Source organism: Camellia sinensis, chromosome 1, assembly GCF_055761805.1.
Source record: "Camellia sinensis isolate YWXY chromosome 1, ASM5576180v1, whole genome shotgun sequence".
Taxonomy (NCBI): Eukaryota; Viridiplantae; Streptophyta; class Magnoliopsida; order Ericales; family Theaceae; genus Camellia; species Camellia sinensis.
This window is the reverse complement of record NC_138961.1, coordinates 208,002,755-208,023,083: the sequence shown is the minus strand read 5'-3', so window position 1 is coordinate 208,023,083 and position 20,329 is coordinate 208,002,755. Positions and strand designations below refer to the sequence as shown.

The 20,329-nt window shown below is 34.6% G+C and overlaps 1 protein-coding gene across 2 annotated transcripts; it reads right to left on the bottom strand.

The window, feature by feature from the left end:
• Window positions 1–12,125: 12,125 nt before the first annotated feature.
• Window positions 12,126–19,686, bottom strand: IAA9 (indole-3-acetic acid inducible 9). 2 transcript variants are annotated; one of them, XR_014343799.1, is made up of 6 exons: window positions 19,143–19,498; window positions 17,030–17,736; window positions 16,422–16,648; window positions 14,792–16,263; window positions 13,502–13,563; window positions 12,126–12,529 (listed from the first exon to the last, which is right to left on the bottom strand). XR_014343799.1 is itself a non-coding variant. In XM_028219046.2 (6 exons), the coding sequence occupies exons 2-6, from the start codon at window positions 17,701–17,703 to the stop codon at window positions 12,492–12,494; spliced, it is 1,143 nt and encodes a 380-aa protein (XP_028074847.2). In that variant the 5' UTR covers window positions 17,704–17,736; window positions 19,143–19,686; the 3' UTR covers window positions 12,126–12,491. The 2 variants fall into 2 exon arrangements, 1 of the variants encoding a protein (XP_028074847.2); XM_028219046.2 differs by having other exon boundaries at window positions 16,122–16,263; window positions 19,143–19,686.
• Window positions 19,687–20,329: the final 643 nt, after the last annotated feature.

The following is a 20,329-nucleotide window of genomic DNA, read 5'->3' as shown; positions in this document are numbered from 1 at the left end:
GACTAACAGGGCCATACAAAGGGGTGTGGATAGGGCCAACATTGTTTTCCACTCAGCCGATTAAGGTGGGTCAGGTTCCACCCATTGTGTGATTACTGTTCTTATTGGTCCAGAGCACCATGTCAACAAATATAATTCCATAATCCCCTTCCCCTCCCCCCAACCAAAAAAAAATATATTATTAAAATTTACCAAAAAGCTGATAATCATTAAAACGGCCTTAATTATCTTTCCAAATATCACTGCATTGTAGATAACGAAACAATTAGCAGATGGACTGATTCTGGACCATATACCACTACCATTTGATTTTACACACAGTACAGTACTTGCAAGTGCTATCAAGTCCCTAGTCTCCTTAAGATAACTCTCCAACCATTCATGTAGCTCAATGTTCTATAAAGATGCCACCATTTTCAAACAAATTAATGATAGTGACAAGGATTATCAAAAATACACTGAAAAAAGAACCCTGGACACACAAAATTAGATGTCATTCAGCTTTACATGATTGAATTCACGAAAATCTGGCCATCTCTAGAATCCACAAGAGTAGATAAGAATCAAGATCCTCTCTTTGAGATTTCTACTTAACTTCTTATTTGATGGGTCATTAGGCTCACTTTTAGACCTAATTTTGATAATTCGAACCGTTCACATTTTAAGATTTGTTGAGTATATCATACCTCTAAAAAATCAAGTTGATCGGATATCAGAAAGCATGTGTTCGGAAAACTAACTAAAAACTATTTTTTTTTTAAATTTAATAAACATTTTTCCGAACATATACTTTCTGATATCCGATCAACTTGATTTTTTACAGATATGATATATTTAATAAATCTTAAAATGCAAACGGTTCAAATTATCAAAATTAGGCTTAAAAGTGAGCCCAATGATCCAATCAATAAAAAGTCAAGTAAAAATTTCAAGAAAATGATCTTGGTTGGAGTAGATAAGGGAGAAAATCCCATCAAAATATTGCTTTTGTATTTATTTATAAAGTTTGTCATGATTAACAAGCACTAATTTGGGAAGATCTGAAAGCTGCAATAGCAAAAAAGGTGACAGAAAATATCATAGACCTAATAGTATAGCCAAATATAAAGGTCAACAATATTGCCGAAAGACAAATCAAAAGGTACGATGATCAATTCTTATTTTTACCGTTGTCACATCAAAAATAATAAAGTAATAACAAGCAATTGGATTAGAGAAATGTTCCTTCACATGAAGTTATGCACCATATTGGAGTGAGATGTTATTTTAATACAGCTTCACCTATCAAAAATAGCCCTCCAAGAACAACTACAGTGTTTATACTCTTATTAATCTAGAAATTATTGATTCCACCACACAATGATTCTATTTAAATTGAAAATGAACGCATGTTTCTGCAGCAAGAAAGGGATCATCTATCCGAGTGTGAAAATGCCCACCACTCCAGATACGATATGTTTTTTTTATGAGATCATAGAATCTAACAATCTTTTTCCTTTTTTATTAAAATATCTCTTTTGACAAGAGCTGTTAGTAGGTGTTTTAGTGTCAGTTGTTATTTTTTAGAAAGTCATTTTTTGTTTTTGCTCTCACAATGGAGCTGTTAGTAGGTGTGTTAGTGGTGTGTGTTAATAGATTTGTCATCTGCAGCTTGCGTTTTAGCTAGGGAAGGGGAACGTTTTTTTGGCAATTTTTTTTTTTTTTTTTTTTGTAACTTGTTGGGATTTTTTTTTTTTTTGACTAAAAATTTAATTTTGGACTTGCAATTTTTTATTAAACTAAATTATTTATTTATTTTATTTATTATATACATATATATATATATATATTTAACACATCCCTTAACACATCCATTATACCACCATTCATTCACTATTCACTCATTAAATTAACAAACTTTTAACACATATTTTTGGATCCCATTTTTAACACTTTTTGTTATATAATACACACTTTAACACATCTATGGTAGATGCCCTAAAGATCAATGAAGCTGAACTAATTTGACATCTCTGAGCAGTCACTTTTTAGCATAAATGCAGATGTCATAATCTTATAAAGGAACAAATAGAAAAACAACAATCACATAAAGCAAAAACAAGCACAGTAATGGGATTTTTGAATGGGAGATTATATTGATAATCATTTTCTAAGAGCATGAAAAAGACATATTTCAGTTATCCGTTAAACTTTTAGCAATCAACCAATGGAGGCATGTTATCAATTAACACTACAACTTCGTGCAACCTATATTCTAATTTCTCTTGATAGTATATTTAAAGCCCAATAACCTCCAACAAACAAAATTTATCCCTTATTGATATAAAATTAGCAGTCGCACTATCATATCTCCAAACAAAATTAACTCATGTAGTGCCTCATTTTGTATTGGCCTTCAGAATGCAATGAGAGATCCAACCCCAAAGCTCTCACTGAATGATGCAAAGAACTCGAGTTATAGCAAGTCAATTACTATGAGAGATAAGTCTTGTGTCAAAACCACCAGCAAAGCAAGTGCATGTAACCTTTGACCCCTTACTGCCATTGCATCCTTTTGCCTAATGCAATTGGTGGATGGTTGTCTTCTCTAAACTCGATTCAGATTAAAATAATTGTGCTTTGTAGTGCCCTTGAATAGAATGGCTCAACCAATTTTTAGATGAGCTCATGCCTGAATTTTAAACCAAGAGGCTCTACGAACATGATGTGACCCTTAACAACAGAACTTTCACTATACAATAATAATCTTGCGTTGTGTGTGATAGATCACATTCTCTAAAACAATTCGAAATCCAAAAAAATACATCTGACTCGAATTAACATTAGAAAGCCACTAATCCTTAGCAAGCATCCTTTCACTATATATATGTAAAATGATTGGGAATTTTTTGTCCTTTTTGTTTTTGGTTTTCTAGTTGTTAAGGCTAATCCTTAGCAAGCATGCAATAACCCCCAAATAAAATCTCTAGTGATGAATTCTCATTGTGCAAATATCTCAGCCTAGTTAATTATCAGAATTAGCATATCATACCAACAATAATACATTTACAAAAACAATTAATTAGCTCAAAGAAGGCAATGCCAATGTCAGATGTGTATTGCAACATTGTGGTGTAATAATATTGATTTTTCTTGTGAAGTAAAACAAGATTGGGGGCATATTCAAAATGATCATAACAGTAGAGTATGAGAAGATCAACATCAAGACAACACAAAAATAAGAATTGATTGGGTGACAAACAACAGTAAACATAGAGTGGAGTTGAATTTTTTCAGTAAAATAAATACTCGCTCTCTCCAACCAACTCCGGACATTTTTCAGAATGGGAAGCTACAACTCCCATCTCTATCTCTGTTTCTGCCTCTAACAATTTATATTTGGCGCTCAATTGAAAAGTCCAAATTTGAATTTATTTGGTCGAACAGTCCACAAGCTAAACTAAACTATTCGGGCCATAAGGACATGGCTCCATAAAATGACCAAACTGCCCTTCTTCAATCTAAACTCTCTTCATTGGAACCACGCTTGTTATCTGTTCAAATCAAACTCATTTTCTTCTATCTCTACCTTCTTTTTTTTCTCTCCCTCCTCGATCTGTTGAATTGGAGTCGAAGACCACTCATTTCTCTCTCTCTGTGCAAGTCCTCACCACTTCAGATCCACGGCCACAGCAAGATCAGTGGCCATAACGATGGTGCCGGAGTCTATAGGAACGCTTCAGAGGCGACGCCGAAGGGTATTCAACAATTTCCGGCTGTGGAAAAGGTGATTCCGGCGAGTTCGATCGACTCTGCTGAACCACGACGACGATTTCAGCCGAATCGGAAACTCGTCGCTGGGTCACCACATCATCTCTCTCAGATCGGCGGTGGGTTCTTCTCTTTCGATTAGCATCATGATCGCCGGTGTAGACGACGCAGTCGAGATCAGATTGGATGGCCTTGACGGCGAACCACAGAACTCTCTCTCCGCAGCCGCCATCGTTGGTGTAGGGGTGGAAGAACCCTACCGCTCTCTTTCTGCTCCTCCGACCTCCGATTGTCACAACCGACAACAGTTTCAGAATTAAGGCAAAGATTGTACATGTGAGAACCCAAATCAGTGCTTTGCACGACATTGAAGTGAAACACTAAGGTTCTAAATTCTAATTTCTGGATCGAAAATTAGATCAACCTTAAGGTAAAAGGCATCAAATTCAACGTGATCTTAATTGAAACTTGGAAGAAGACCAGTGATGATATAGCGTTATTGACCGCGATATCAAATCAAATCAAAAATCATAAGGCATCGAGTTCAATTTTCGTTCTCTGTTTGGTTGATGAGAAGGTTGAATTGTTTAACACTGAGTTGTTGATGATGATGAATGATCGGGTGGAAATTTTTGAACAGATAGGTAGAATTTAAGGAAAAAAATTAAGTAGATGGATATAAAATTGAATAAATAAATAGAATTTAACGAAAAAATTAAACAGATAGATAGAATTTAAGAGAAAAATTAAACAAATCACAACAAAAAATTGAATAGATATAGATATAAATTTGAACAAATAATTAATGAAAGTCAAACAGATAAAAAAAAAGTTAATTGGTAAAATTGAAAACAAAATGTCTTCTAAGATTTCTCACCAAACTATTTCACGAAACCTGAACTTCTCACCAACAAAAAATATTCATTGGATCTAATGCCTTACACATTCCTTAGATTTATCACCAATTTTTTCTTTATACTTTTACTTTATTATATATATATATATATATATAATTGAGAAAATTGTAAATTAGTGTATATTTTCAAAAATAATTTTAAATTAGTGATAAACTTTAACAAATTTAATAATTAAAGTCATAAATTTGTGAATATTTTGTGAAGTTACCACTTATTTGAAATTTTCCCTATATTTATTTTAAGAATTTTTTTTTTATATTTAATTTGTAAAAATTATTTAAATAAGTTTAAAAAGTATATTAACTATTAAAAAGTTTATAGCCGAATATTTTAGGGAGACTTATTTATAAGTCCTTTTTTAGACACTTATGGTAGGATAAGTCCTGTGTAATTTCTTATAGAGTCTCAAGTCCTATTTAGATAGGAATATATTCCACAAGATCCTACATAAACGTAATGTGACGTGACACCTACATAAATGTAACGTAACGTGACACCTATATAAACGTAACGTGACACCTACATAAACGTAACGTAACGTGTCGCGTTACGTTTCGCAAACTTAATGAGTTTTTATTTTTTTAAATTAAATGTGAAAATATTGCTGGTTTATGTTGGTGTCACGATACGTTTCATATAAATATGATCTATGGCAACATTCAATTTCCAAGAAATTGAATGTTGCCATAGATCATAAATGTCACGTTACGTTTATGTAAGTGTCACGCTACGTTATGTTTGTTGGGTATACCTCCTTATTGGAGTGTGGGACCCAATTGGTTTGTTAAAGAATTTTAATTTGGCTTGGTTTAGGTATAATATATTTTTATATATTATATTTGAGGAGACCCAATCCAATTTGGAAACAATTAGGGTTTGATTACAAAACTCTAGATTCACAATATATATTGTTCAATATTTGAGAGATATAGATTGGGTTTTCACCAAAAAGTGGGCGGCTGCTATATAGCTTCGGTAACAATGCCGATTGGTGAAGATTGGTCAAGGTGCTTAATTTGTTCATGCTCATGTTGCCTCTGTTCTGAAATTGATTTGGTTTGTTATTTTGGGTCTTCTTCAATTTTGGTTCTGAAGATTTTGGTTCATCTATTTGGTGAGATCTTTCCTCTTGTTTATTTGTGATTATTTGGAATTCACCTAAGGGTGGTTTTGTGAGACCATTAGTGTCTCTTTTGTAATCGTTTGGAATTTTATTTGGTTGATAGTAGAATCGGATTTCGATCCCGTGGACGTACCTCACATTGAGGGAACCACGTAAAAATTCTTGTGTTGCCTTTGATTTAATTTTTCCGCATTAGTTTTTATTCCCATTGATTGATTTACTTGTAGGGAATCACATATTTTCCCTTACAATTGGTATCAGAACTTACGATTTATTTGGGTTTATATATTTGTGTAAATCAATGGAGGAGAATGTGGGTCGTATGTCTAGCTTCAATGGAAGTAATTGGGTAACTTGGAAAACTAAAATGGAGGACCTATTATTTTGTAAAGATTTGTATGGACCCATTGAGGGTGATAGTGGCAAACCCGAGGGTATGAAAGATGATGAATGGAATAGGCTTAATCGAAAAGCCGTTGGTGTTATCCGTCAATGGATTAATGACAGTGTGTTTCATCATGTTGCTACTGAAACTTCAGCACATGATTTATGGAAAAAATTAGAGAGCCTTTATGATAGGAAATCAGCCACAAATAAAACCTTTCTATTTCGTAAGTTAGTTAATTTAAAATATAAGGAGGGCAGCCCTATTCCGGAACATCTGAATGAAATAAAGAGTATTGTTAACCAACTTGCTTCTATGAAAATTGTTTTTGATGATGAGTTGCAGGCTTTGATGCTACTTAGTTCTTTGCCCGAAAGTTGGAAGACTTTGGTTGTGACCGTCAGTAATTCAACGCCTGATGGAGTTGTCACAATGGGCCAAGTCACTAGTAGCCTGTTGAATGAAGAAACTAGAAAAAAATCAGCAGGTTCCTCTCATTCGGAAGCATTCGTTGTGAGAGGCCGAAGCAAAACAAGTGGGAGGAGTAAAACTCCTCATGGTCGTGATCAAAGCCGTGATAAATCAAAAGATGGTTCTTTTTTAAAGAAAGACATTGAGTGCTATTATTGCCATGAGAAAGGGCACATGAAGCGAGAATGCCGAAAGCTCAAGAATAAGGAGAAAAGACGTGACAAAAGTGTGGACAATAAGCAAGAAGACACAGCGGCAGTTACTACCAATGGTGATCTCATGGTCGTTTGTGAAGATGATTGTATCAATTTTGTGGGCCAAGAGAGCAATTGGGTGATTGATTCCGGTGCTTCTTTTCATGTGACTTCTCGAGTTGATTTCTTCACTACCTACACCAAAAGAGATTATGGTTCTATTCGAATAGGTAATGAAGGTTTGTCCAAGATTATTGGTATGGGTGATGTTTGCTTGGAAACAAATTTGGGCTACAAGTTGTTACTTAAAGATGTGAGGCATGTTCCCGACATTCGCCTCAATTTGATCTCTACCGCGAAGCTAGATGATGAAGGCTTCAACAACAAATTTGGTGATGGAATATGGAAGCTCACAAAGGGTTCTTTGGTGGTGACTAAGTATAAGAAGACTCGTACACTTTATTCGATACAAGGAAAAATTTGTAAAGGTGTTGTCAATGCACTTCAAAATGATACTTCTACCGAATTGTGGCACAAGCGGCTTGGCCACATAAGTGAAATGGGCTGCAAGTTTTGTCCAAGAAAGAGCTTCTACCCGGTTTGAAAGGTACACATCTTAAAACTTGTGTTCATTGTTTGGCAGGTAAACAACATAGAGTTTCTTTTCATGAAAATGTTGCTTCTAGAAAAGAAAATATTTTGGAGTTGATTCACTCGGATGTTTGTAGTCCTTTAAAAGTTAGAACACATAGTGGTGCACTTTATTTTGTCACTTTCATTGATGATTATTCAAGGAAAGTTTGGGCTTTTCTACTAAAAACTAAAGATCAAGTTCTAGAAGTATTTAAGCATTTTCAGGCCATGGTTGAAAGAGAAACAGGGCAGAAATTAAAGTGCATCCAATCAGACAAGGGTGGTGAATATATTGGGCCATTTGATGAGTATTGTCGCAGCCAAGGTATTCGGCATCAAAAGACAGTTAAGAAGACTCCTCAACAAAATGGAGTTGCCGAGAGGATGAACCGCACCATTGTGGAAAGAACAAGGTGTTTGCTTTCACAAGCTAAATTGCCAAGATCCTTTTAGGGTAAGGCATTGAAGACAGCGGTTGACGTGATCAATTTGTCTCATTCCTATCCTTTGAATGGTGATGTTCCAGAAAGAGTTTGGACTGGCAAAGATGTATCTTATGAGCACTTGAGAGTGTTTGGTTGTCGAGCCTTTGTTCACATTCCAAAAGATGAGAGGTCCAAGCTTGATAGCAAGTCAAGACAATGTATTTTTCTTGGCTATGGGCGTGATGAATTTGGTTATAGATTGTGGGATCTGGTCGACAAGAAAGTCATTCGAAAGTCATTCGAAGCCGTGATGTTGTGTTTCTTGAAGACCAAACAATTGAAGACTTTGGCAAAGGTGATCAACCGGAGCCAAAAACTAGTGATCACATTGACATGAATCCATCTCCTTCATCTTCAGTTGATGATGAAAATAGGGGAGATGTGCAGCCACCTATTGAAGATATAGAGGATGATGCTAATTCTAATGAAGTTGAGCCAGAAATTGAGGAAGAGCATCCAACTCAAGAACCACCACCACAACTTGAGTTGAGGAAATCTACAAAGGACCGACAACCTTCAAGAAAGTATCCTCCTAATGAATTTGTGTTGATTTCTGATCAAGGGGAGCCTGAGAACTACCAAGAAGCAATTGAGCATGTAAAGAAAGGTGATTGGAAAAAGGCCATGAACGAGGAGATGAATTCCTTACTTGAAAACCAGACTTATGATTTAGTGAAGTTGCCTAAAGAGAGGAAAATTTTGAAAAATAAGTGGGTTTTCAAATTGAAGAATGATGGCAAGAATCTGAGGTACAAGGCACGTCTTGTTGTGAAAGGTTTTGGGCAAAAGAAAGGTATTGATTTTGATGAGATTTTCTCGCCAGTTGTGAAGATGTCTTCTATTCGGGTTGTACTTGGCATGGCTGCAAGTATGAACCTTGAAGTTGAGCAACTTGATGTGAAGACCGCATTTCTTCATGGTGACCTTGAAGAAGAAATTTACATGGAGCAACCGGAAGGTTTTGTAGAGAAAGGAAAAGAGAAATTTGTTTGCAAATTGAAGAAAAGTTTGTATGGTTTCAAGCAAGCCCCGCGGTAATGGTACAAAAAATTTGACTCTTTCATGATGAATAATGGTTTTTCTAAAACCACTTCGGACCATTGTGTGTTTGTGAAAAAAAATTTGGATGGCAAATTTATTATTCTTTTGCTTTATGTTGATGACATGTTAATTGTGGATCAAGATTCTACCATGATAAACAGGTTGAAATTGGAGTTAAGCAAGTCTTTTGCTATGAAAGATTTGGGGCCGGCAAAGCAAATTCTTGGTATGAAAATTGTTCGTGATCGCAAAGAGGGGCTGATTTGGTTGTCTCAAGAAAGTTACATTGAGAAAGTTCTTGAGAGATTCAACATGAATAAAGCAAAGCCGGTTGGTTGTCCACTTGCGGGTCACTTCAAACTTAGTTTGAATCAATGTTCTACAAGTGAGAAAGACAAAGAAGAGATGTTGAAAGTTCCTTATGCTTCAGCAGTTGGTTCTTTGATGTACGCCATGGTTTATACAAGGCCGGATATTGCTCACGCCGTTGGTATGGTGAGTCGTTTTCTCTCTAATCCGGGTAAAGAACATTGGGCAGCGGTAAAATGGATTCTAAGGTATCTTCGAGGGACTTCGAAGGTGTGTTTGTGTTTTGGGGATGGTAAGCCGATGCTTGATGGGTTCACAGATTCTGACATGGCTGGTGGTGTTGATTCTAGGAAATCTACTTCGGGGTATTTGATGACTTTTGCAGGGGGAGCTGTGGCATGGCAATCTAAATTACAAAAATGTATTGCTCTCTCAACTATCGAAGCTGAATTTATTACTATTACAGAAGCTTGCAAAGAAAAGTTATGGTTGAAGAAATTTTTGCAAGAGTTGGGTTTGAAGCAAGAAAAGTATGTGCTTTATTGTGATAGTCAAAGTGTTATTCACTTGAGTAAAAATTCTACTTTTCATTCGAAATCGAAACACATTGATGTGAGATACCATTGGATTCGTGATGTGTTAGATTCGAAGTTATTACAACTCGAAAAGGTTCACACAGATGATAATATTTCAGATATGTTGACAAAGACTTTGTCGAGGGACAAACTTTTAAAGTGTCGAACTTTGGCGGGTATGGTTGATGTCTCCACCTAAGTCGGTAGGGGGAGAATTGTTGGGTATACCTCCTTATTGGAGTGTGGGACCCAATTGGTTTGTTAAAGAATTTTAATTTAGCTTGGTTTAGGTATAATATATTTCTATATATTATATTTGAGGAGACCCAATCCAATTTGGAAACAATTAGGGTTTGATTACAAAACCCTAGATTCACAATATATATTGTTCAATATTTGAGAGATATAGATTGGGTTTTCACCAAAAAGTGGGCGGCTGCTATATAGCTTCAATAACAGTGCCGATTGGTGAAAATTGGTCAAGGTGCTTAATTTGTTCATGCTCATGTTGCCTCTGTTCTGAAATTGATTTGGTTTGTTATTTTGGGTCTTCTTCAATTTTGGTTCTGAAAATTTTGGTTCATCTATTTGGTGAGGTCTTTCCTCTTGTTTATTTGTGATTATTTGGAATTCACCTAAGGGTGGTTTTGTGAGACCATTAGTGTCTCTTTTGTGATCGTTTGGAATTTTATTTGGTTGATAGTAGAATCGGATTTCGATCCCGTGAACGTACCTCAATTGAGGGAACCACGTAAAAATTCTTGTGTTGCCTTTGATTTAATTTTTCCGCATTAGTTTTTATTCTCATTGATTGATTTACTTGTGGGGAATCACATATTTTCCCTTACAATGTTTATGTAGATATGATCTATGGTAACATTCAATTTCCTATATAGGAAATTGAATATTGCCATAGATTATAGGTGTCACGTTACGTTTATGTGGGTATTACGTTACGTTACGTTTATGTAGATATGATCTATGGTAACATGCAATTTCCTATATAGATCATAGGTATCACGTTACGTTTATGTAGGTGTCACGTTACATATAGGTGTCATGTTACGTTTATGTAGGTGTCACGTTACGTTACGTTTATATAGATATGATCTATGGTAACATTCAATTTTCTATATATGGTTTTACTATTATTTATGATATTAACAACTAATATTGAGGGTAAATGTATCAACAAACTTCCCACAGGACTTATGGGAACATAAATTTTCTAGTAGAACCATATATAGCATAAGTCTCCCTAATAGGACTTTTAAATAATTTTCCCAATATTTTAGACCCTGTTATTTTAATTATATAGTTTAGTTCACAACAAATTATCTTAATCCATTTTCAGTATATCTCAAATTCTCATTTATATCTTTCATCCATTTTCTGATTCTTTAAATAAAAATAAATAAATAAATAAACTCACATTCAAATGGAATGAGATGAAAAGGTTATATGTTGAAAGGAGCATAAAAATTCGAATTTACCTTGAGTGGTTGTATCATTTGGTACAAAGAGATAGGTAAGAAATTTGAATTTATGGAGAAAAACCAAATATCCATTATTAAAAAACCACTTTAAACAAGTTAATAATTTTTTTTTTTTCATATTTCGATCCCCATATAATAACTTATATATAAATCTCAAGTCACATGAATCTGAAAATATAATCTAAAATATAATTTAATAGTTGAGAATACATTAAGACTATGTCTGATATGTCGGGTCGCATAAAACTTCCCAATCTCTTATGTTGGAGAATAAAAATACATTGAGCCCACATGAAACTCACAATTTTTTTTTTTTTTTTTTTTTTTGTCAGGTAAGCTCAAGTTTGTTCTAGTAAAAACTTAAAGATTCACACTACCAATCAAGCCAAATGGTGAGAACAGAAATATCACCCCGTAGTATTACTTATTTGCTAATTCCATGGCCATGAAATTTATAGGATTAATCACATCACTCTATCCAATTATCAAAATTCTCTTATTATCCTATCTTATGTGCTATTCTAAACACAGGACAAATACTCTCATGATTCTTCCTCACAAAAAACAAAACAAAAAAATACAAAAAATCTCATTATAGTACTAACTTCATTGCTCGTCAAACACAGCTATGGTAATGCATCTTGCAAATTGTTCACCAATTGCAACATTAAAGAAACTAATGAGTTAAAGAATGAAAACAATGCTCAACATAATCAACCAAACAGGACATTCAACAAAACATCAGATGAAGAAGCATAATTACCACTTGGTTTTTTATCACACATCAAATACAAAAGCATAACTAAAGTTGGTTGAAAGAAAATATTAACTCCCCAAACAGTAATCTTCTCAAAAATATCATAACAACGACGTCCTATAATGAATCATAGGCTTCAGAGTTCAGACACACAGATAAAAAAACATCCATGCAAAAAAGTAAACACGGTAAGACATGAAAAGCATCTAAACCATGATCTGCAGTCCAGCCCAAACCATCCTCTCACTTTGCTTCTTTCATCAACCAAACACCTTCATCCGCTTCCAACAATACTCGAGAATCTTTTGACCTCAGACTACGTGACTGGAAAGCAGTCATCATATCCAAGCGCTGGTTAGTCCCGGTTCTTGGATTTTTCCACGGCCCTGGGAGCTGTAGACCAGACCAGTAGGGCAGATCAGGTAATCTAATTTGTCCTTCATTCATGATACAAAACATGATTTTTTTTTTTTTTTTTTTTTTTGGTTTCTCTTTTTCTTGCAAAAACAAACGAAATACTAGCAAAAATACAAACAGACAGAATTATTTTGTAGAATGCCACAAAACTATTTTAGCATGTACAACTATAACCTATGATGTCGAACCACTTAATCCCCTTACGCTATGTTTGATTGAGAGATTTGTGAAGGGATTTGAAAAAAGAAAGAGAAAATTTGTGTGAAATGTAAGTATATTTTATTCACATTTCATCTACATTTTCTTTTCTCTTTTCAAATCCCTTCTCAAATCTCCTAACCAAACACGTTATAGTCAAATTTTCACATATATAGGATGAAAGAATGGACATTAGATGGTCCAATTCATCCATTCATGCTTTATATGCACCTAAATCTCTTAGCAGAGTTCAGGTTGGCTGCCAACAACAAAACACAAGTAAGAATATGTTTGAAGGCTATAGCTTGAATTCTAAAACAAATGATGGACAAGTTTTGAGATATTTTGCCATCTAAAAAATTTGGGATTTTCCCCCTACAAGACCCTCAATAATCTGATTGGTTCTGGTTTGCTCAAGTCATCTTAGCCTGTCCTTCCATACCTTACAATAAGTATAGCCTATGAGATAGTGTAGTGCATATTGAAGTCAAGGATATAAACCACATGGATTGTCTCCTAAACATTATTAACCAGGTTTAATAAAAGATAGAAACAGCTGATTTTTTCTACTTAATCCCAATTCCAAGCATTCGTCACCCAAAAAAGACATTCTCTTAGAACTAAACAATGTGACCTTTTTACTTAACAAAATAAAAGTAAAAATAACGTGATATTTTCAGTTCCAATCACTAGAAAAACTTCTTAAGGGCTATTTTTGGCAAAATGAATCACTAGACTGAAAATACATACCTAATCCAATGGCATCAGAGCTCTTCATGATCTTGAGCCTCTTGCATGATTCAATAAACATCCTGCAAAGAAACAAAATTGAAGTTACTACTCGTATGCAAAGCAACCAAAGAAAAACTAATCAAAAGGTAGGCCAAGTACAACTCTGAAGACTTAATGGGGTTAAGCTAACAGTGCAGTTTATTTGAAAAAATATACCCAAAAACAAGGAAATGCATCATCAAGCAACACAACAATCAAAAGGTAGGCCAAGTAAGTAATGCAGAAGTTTAAGAGCCAGCCATACATACAATAGAAGAGATGTGACATTTGTTATCACTAGCTATCCAATAACAAAATTCTAGAAGATAATATACCGTATATCAATGAACAGTTCAAAATTCTTTAAGTGAGTGATCTATACAAGTAGCCATCTTATTATTAATATATGTTCTAATAGAAACATTGGGTAAGATCCCCTAATCCATAGATTATGAGATCAACAACCTCAACTGTTTGTCTATTTCCATCCAGCTATTCCAACAAGTAAATTGCACCTTCAAACTACTTCATAGTGAAAAACCTGGGTTACATGTACTCTTCTCTTACCCCCAATTTACCAGTGCCCACTAAATATGACAAATGTAAGGATATGGGAAATGTGTACAACCCCTACCCAAATTAAACATTTGGATCATCTAATTTGTTACTATGTTTAAAGAAGAAGCACAAAGTTGATAGTAAAGAAAAAAATTTAACCTCACAAGATTGAAAGATAGAAATCCCTTCTTTTTTTGAATCTCGTTTAATTATAAGTACACTCCTAAATAATATCTATAATTAAAATATTATACAATATACTACATATATAAATGTTTGGGACGAGTGCATCTACTTGTGCCTAACTATTGGATATTTATCATAAGATTTAGGGTTACAGGTATTCGATTACTAGACAGACCCTTCACAACCAATACTAGCACTTGAGTACATGTAACATAGCTTAAAACATGCAGGATGTGAAAGTTGAAATCAAACATAAAGGAGACTCGTGCAACTTTCTATGTTTCTCTGCACACTTCTCTATACAAGTTAAACGATTCAAAAAAAGGCATTTTAGCAAGACACTTAAGAAAGGGCAATGATGAAAAATAAATACATAAACAAAAAAACAACAAAAATACTGAACCAAAACTGAGAAAATACATCATGAACTGTGCTTTAACTAACATGGTCCAATTTTTTTATTTTTTATTTTTTATTTTTTTATTTTTATCTTTCATTCATGTGTAATGCAACAAAGTTTGATACCTTGTTGATAAGCCAGCTGAAAGACTATAGCGGTAGCAAGCTAATCTGCCCACTGTACATGTTCCATGTACCATGATCCCATCCATTAAAACATATACGAAGGAAAAGGATTATGAGTAACCATTACCAAAATTTTGAGTTGATTTATTGTGGAATACAACTTAAAGCAGATAGTTGAGTGGTATCAAATAAATTTAGCTGACTCGAGAAAGTTTTAACTTTAACTTTGAATGAACTATAAAGCCTGAATATCTGAATAATTATTGAATAATATTCATGGTCACTTTACAAAATTAGGATTATTCAAACCTAGATGTGTATTCAATTACTTAAAATCAAATATGAAGAAATCTTTCACTTTATATGAGACATGACCAAACCATCTGTAATGATCCACCAATGGTCAATTTTTCCAAACAAGAGAGGGTTAGTTTCTAGGTCTTACATTTATGAATATACATTACTTCGTTCCAATGATTTTCTATTTCCTTTCCTTCATCTCAGGAACCCACATATTCATACTTTGGTTTGCATTTGGCTCTCTGGAGTATCTAAATCACATCTTGGATATCTAGCCAATAATCACATTGTAAAACTGGAACTTTTTATGATAATTTATAATAATGATCCTCCACCGCTTAATTATATCAATTTAGCATTCTTATTCTGTCATACTTAAAATATGGGTTCTTGAGATAATGGGATCAAACAAATCGCAAACACAAATGTGTATGGGTAAAAATCTTCTCATCAGATGAGTAATATATCTTATTGACAATCAATCTAACAAGGAAATATGTCGTAAAATAAGCATTCCAACACACAGATTTGATGCCCATGAATGCAGCTAGTTTGACATTTCTTAATACAGTCTTGCTTTCTTAGTAATGGGGTAGATTGTGGTCAACTTACATAGTTGCTTAATGGCAAGGTACCAAATAATTCTACAGTATGATAGTGCTGTAACTAATGTTCAACTTGAACAATACATATGTAGCATAAACTCACATTAGTGGTTGGTCAACAATTAGCACGAGTAAGAAGTTCAATTTACAAGACTTGTATTATGGTTACTTAAAATGACTCACTTAGCCATTCTTTTTTCACTTGCTTTTCCAGTTAAAAACAATACTGGAATAGAAAAATTATCTCTCCACAGGTCAAGGGAAGCCAAGATCCTTAGGTACATCACAAAGACAAAATATGGATGACATCCTTTAGACATACAAGTTATATTGCATTTTACTAATATTTATTTTTGGAATTACAGAAAAATGTAAATAAATAGAAGCATAGAGTTATAAAACAAGTAGTGTTGATGAAAGCTTACTCCCAAGGGACATCTCCCACAAGCATCCAATCACCATCCTTATCCTCGTATGTAAGCACATACTCTGATCCATGCAGAATATCCCTCAACTTGCTTTCACTCAGCATTTCCTTCCCTGGAGCTCCATGGGATCCACACTGACCTGAAATTGCAATAGAATGGTGGTATAACTGAATCCATACCAAGATAGTTACACAAGGTGCATTTCTTAAATCTCAACAGAACAGATTAGTACCCATCCACAAAATCAAAGAAATAAACATAAATTATGAAATATTTGAACCTACAAAAATAGCTCACCGATGGTGAAGCAGCTGAACATCTTCTCTAGAGCAGTAGAAAGTTCTTGGTATGTAGAGTACAATCGTAGATCTACCTTCCTCAGATAAGGAGCACCATCCATGCTGACCTTGACAAAAAGAGTACCAGGGCCTGGTTTTCCGTCAACTTCATCGTTGTTCTTTGAAGTGGTAGCCAGTGTATTCTTCCTAAATGATCTTATAGGAGGCCAGCCAACTACCTGTGCCCTGCAATGGAAGGAATATAAGTAAAAATAATCCTGACAGAATAAAAATAAAAGGGCAAATTACCAACACCCCCCTTGAGGTTTGACTAAAATACGGATTCCCCTGAGGTTTGAGAAATTACATCCTGCCTCCTGAGGTTTATATTTGCATAACAAATTGCCCCTCATTTGTTATGCAAATATAAACCTTAAGGACAATTTTTAATTTCCCAAACCTCAGGGAGAAATTTGTATTTTAGTCAAACCTCAAGGGAGTGCTGGTAATTTGCCCAAAATAAAAAATAAAAAAACTCCAGTGTGTAGATGCGTGCCCATACGTGTGTGAGTGTTTGTTTCATTTTTCTCCCCCAAATTCCCTCTTTGTAGTGGATTTTGCACTTACTTTGCAGCAGGTGCATTGTTATTGTTGTTAGAAGCCTTTATTTCGTTATGATTAGTTCCATTTGTGGCACGAGGCCGTTCCTGTAACATCTTTGAGGGCACTTCCTTCGTTATGTTTGGTTGAGCCCCAGATGGCCTAGAGGTCAGCATTACATTTTTTCCTGCATTACCAGGAAACTTCCCTTGTCCCACAGATTGTGGAGTCTCAGAATCAGACCCAGCTGCATGAAACATCCACTTTCCTTCAGCATACACAGAACCTTTCATCTCTGAGAACCCATCCATTGTATCAGAGAAACCTCTTTTGCTGCCTGAAACAACAGTCTTTTGTGATGATGAATAGATTCCATCTTTTGAAGGGACCAAAGGAAACAAGGGCTTCTCCTCAAATTTCCCCGAGCTCAGCCGGCTAAGATCTGAATCTCGTTCGGGGGATTGGGATCCTGGTAGACCAAGTCTTAACTCAGTAGCCTTCAGATTCAGATTACTCTTGTTATCCTCCGACACACTTGAGACTGGGGAGCTGTCCACTGAAGAACAATCCGACAAACCCAGATAATTGCGCTCTTTTAATCCCAACCCATTCTGGGAGATAGTGTCCATAGAGGCTGAAGCAGCCACTAAGGAGACATTGGCCCGACCTTCCCCCTCAACACCTAACAGCGGTGGAGACATCAGACTCCAGAACTTCCAGAATTTCCTCTGAACCTGCTTGAAATTAAAAAAACAATTAAATTGCAACAACTAACAGGAGTAGTTTCCATTGATCAAATGTGTGTACGTGCACATAACGCATACAAACATTGAATTTTTCAACAAAATCCAGCTATATAAAGCAGAAATGGTTTTTAAAAAAGAACTCAGAAATACATCTATCATAGGGAAGAAAAGGAATTTCATTCTATTGTTTATATTTTGACATGCGTTCCCTCTTTAAAATTTGAAATTGTGACACACCATGGAAAAACAGAAACCACAGTTCAATATTATAAAACAGCTTTAAGAGGTTTCAACTAAAATTAACACATAAAATAAAGCATAGATACATTAAAAGCAAGTGTCAAACAATACAAAAGCATGAATATCCCTATGAAATGCAGTAGGAGACCTCAGAAGAGGTGTCCGTAGATCAAAAACAGTTGATAATGGTTGGCGCTATTAGGTTTAATTTTCCGATGTATTACTACGCGTATGTAGTATGTTCTTCGAAGTATCCCAGACCAACAGGCCCGAGTGCCCACGAGGACAAAGACCGCAATGGACTACACAAATTCAGATGATTACGCACCCGGGTTCGAACAACATGGGAGACTAATCTACAGTGCAGCTCTAGGAGGAATAGTATACTTGTTTGAAAAAGGCAAAAGACAAATTACAAAAAGTCTCTACAGAGTGTAGACAGATCCTTTTGCCGACCCTCCAACAATTTCCAATGGTCAACGTGAGAGAACAAAATTAAAAATACTAAGAAGATCCATTTTTTACAGGGTTTCAACGATGTTGACAACAGAACTAGAATTAAGAGACAGTCATCAATAACAGTTGAAATTAGGCCGACCTCAGACTTAAAACCCTAATTTAAATCAGCAAAGAAAAATCCGCATGCTTGAAAAGAAGAAAACTAAACTTCCATAGAAAAAGTCCAATCAAAACAAACGAGAAATCTCATGCTCACAAGCCATGATCTAAAATTTGAAATGAGATTATTATGCTGGATTCTGCAGTTTGCAGTACTGGGTTAACAGACAGCCAAAAAAGGAAACTGTCGGTTTATTCTCCTTAGCTTTTCCCAGGCATTCTCGGCAACCAAACACGCATAGACAAATCAGAATTTTATCATCAAACAAAGAAAAATGCCCAAAAAAAATTTCAGTACAACCAGGTGAAATTTCAATTTTATTTTTTTTTTAAAGAGAAACAAAACAGAAAAATACAAATAAACACCCGAAATTAAGATAAAATCAAACGAGACTTGCACAGCATCAAGATCTCACTGTAAAAACCTGATTTCTAACAAAGTAGAGCTCATTACACACACACACACACACAAACACACACACACATATATATATATATATATGTAATATCAGAAACTACATAATCATAAAACAAACCTGAACAAGTTTCTCTATTCACTTCACTTCACTTCACTTCAATCGCAGAAAACTATCGATATAAGCTTTGAGATCACAAGAAAGAGCACCAAACGCAAAGAACGAAAAGCAGAGAGAGAGAGATTAAGGTCCCTCCATTAAGCAGAAAGCAAACAAAAGCAAGAGCTGTTCGCCGAGAACCTCGAAGCCTCAGCAAAGATAAAAGGCCAAGGAGGGCAAAAAGGAAAATTACACGAAAAGCTATGTCATTTTTTTATTATTATATTGTACCGATCTGGAGGGGAGGAATTTGATCGACGGTTGTGATTGGTTGAGATTGGCGAATCTGACCCGTTGATCATGAAAATTAAAAAAAAAAAAATGCCGCTGTTGCAGGTGGTATGGTATGAGCGCATCATTGTGCTAGGAAAAGGTTTCGTAAAGACGGTTTCTGTCTCTTGCTTTCATATGTCTCTCTGCTATAATGCGCACGGGGTTTACAACTCAAATGACGAATATGCCCCTGTTGTTTTGAAATGACTAAAATTTGCCCTTTGTTTTGTTTAGGGTTCTTTTGGAAAGATGTTTGGCTTTTTAGTCTATTTTTTATCATATCATTATTTTTTATATTTTTTTTAAAAAAAATTAAAAAATTAATTTTTTACTAAATTCTCAAAATAATCCATAATCATGTTAATTTTATTATTAAATTTGTTTGTAAATAAAAAAATGTGAGATTGGACCCGGTAGGGGTTGGCAATAATAATAAATAAATTGCTTAATTGATTAGTTGATTTGATGCTTGTATGGTTGATTATGTGCATGTATATATATATATATATATATTTTATAGAAGGAGGAAAAAAAATTGTTTGTATAGTGAGAAAAGAGGCGAGAAGAATAGGTTATCAACATATGTCATTTAATTAACAATTTCTTAAAAAACATTGATTTTAGCTTTAAAATGTCTAAAACATTGCTTAAAAAGTGTGTTGAATCTTCTTAAATTGAAAACTCAAAAATGTTTTTAACATAAAAAAGTGTGAAACCAAACAATTGCTTAACATATGTGATCGTAAATTTTAATACCCGCCCAATAAGCCTAATTGACATAGTAACAGTTAATTTTTTAACATTATCCTTTAGTTAGTTTGGAATGCATAAAATTTTAAACATGCCTAACATGGTAGTTTAACAATATCCTTTAA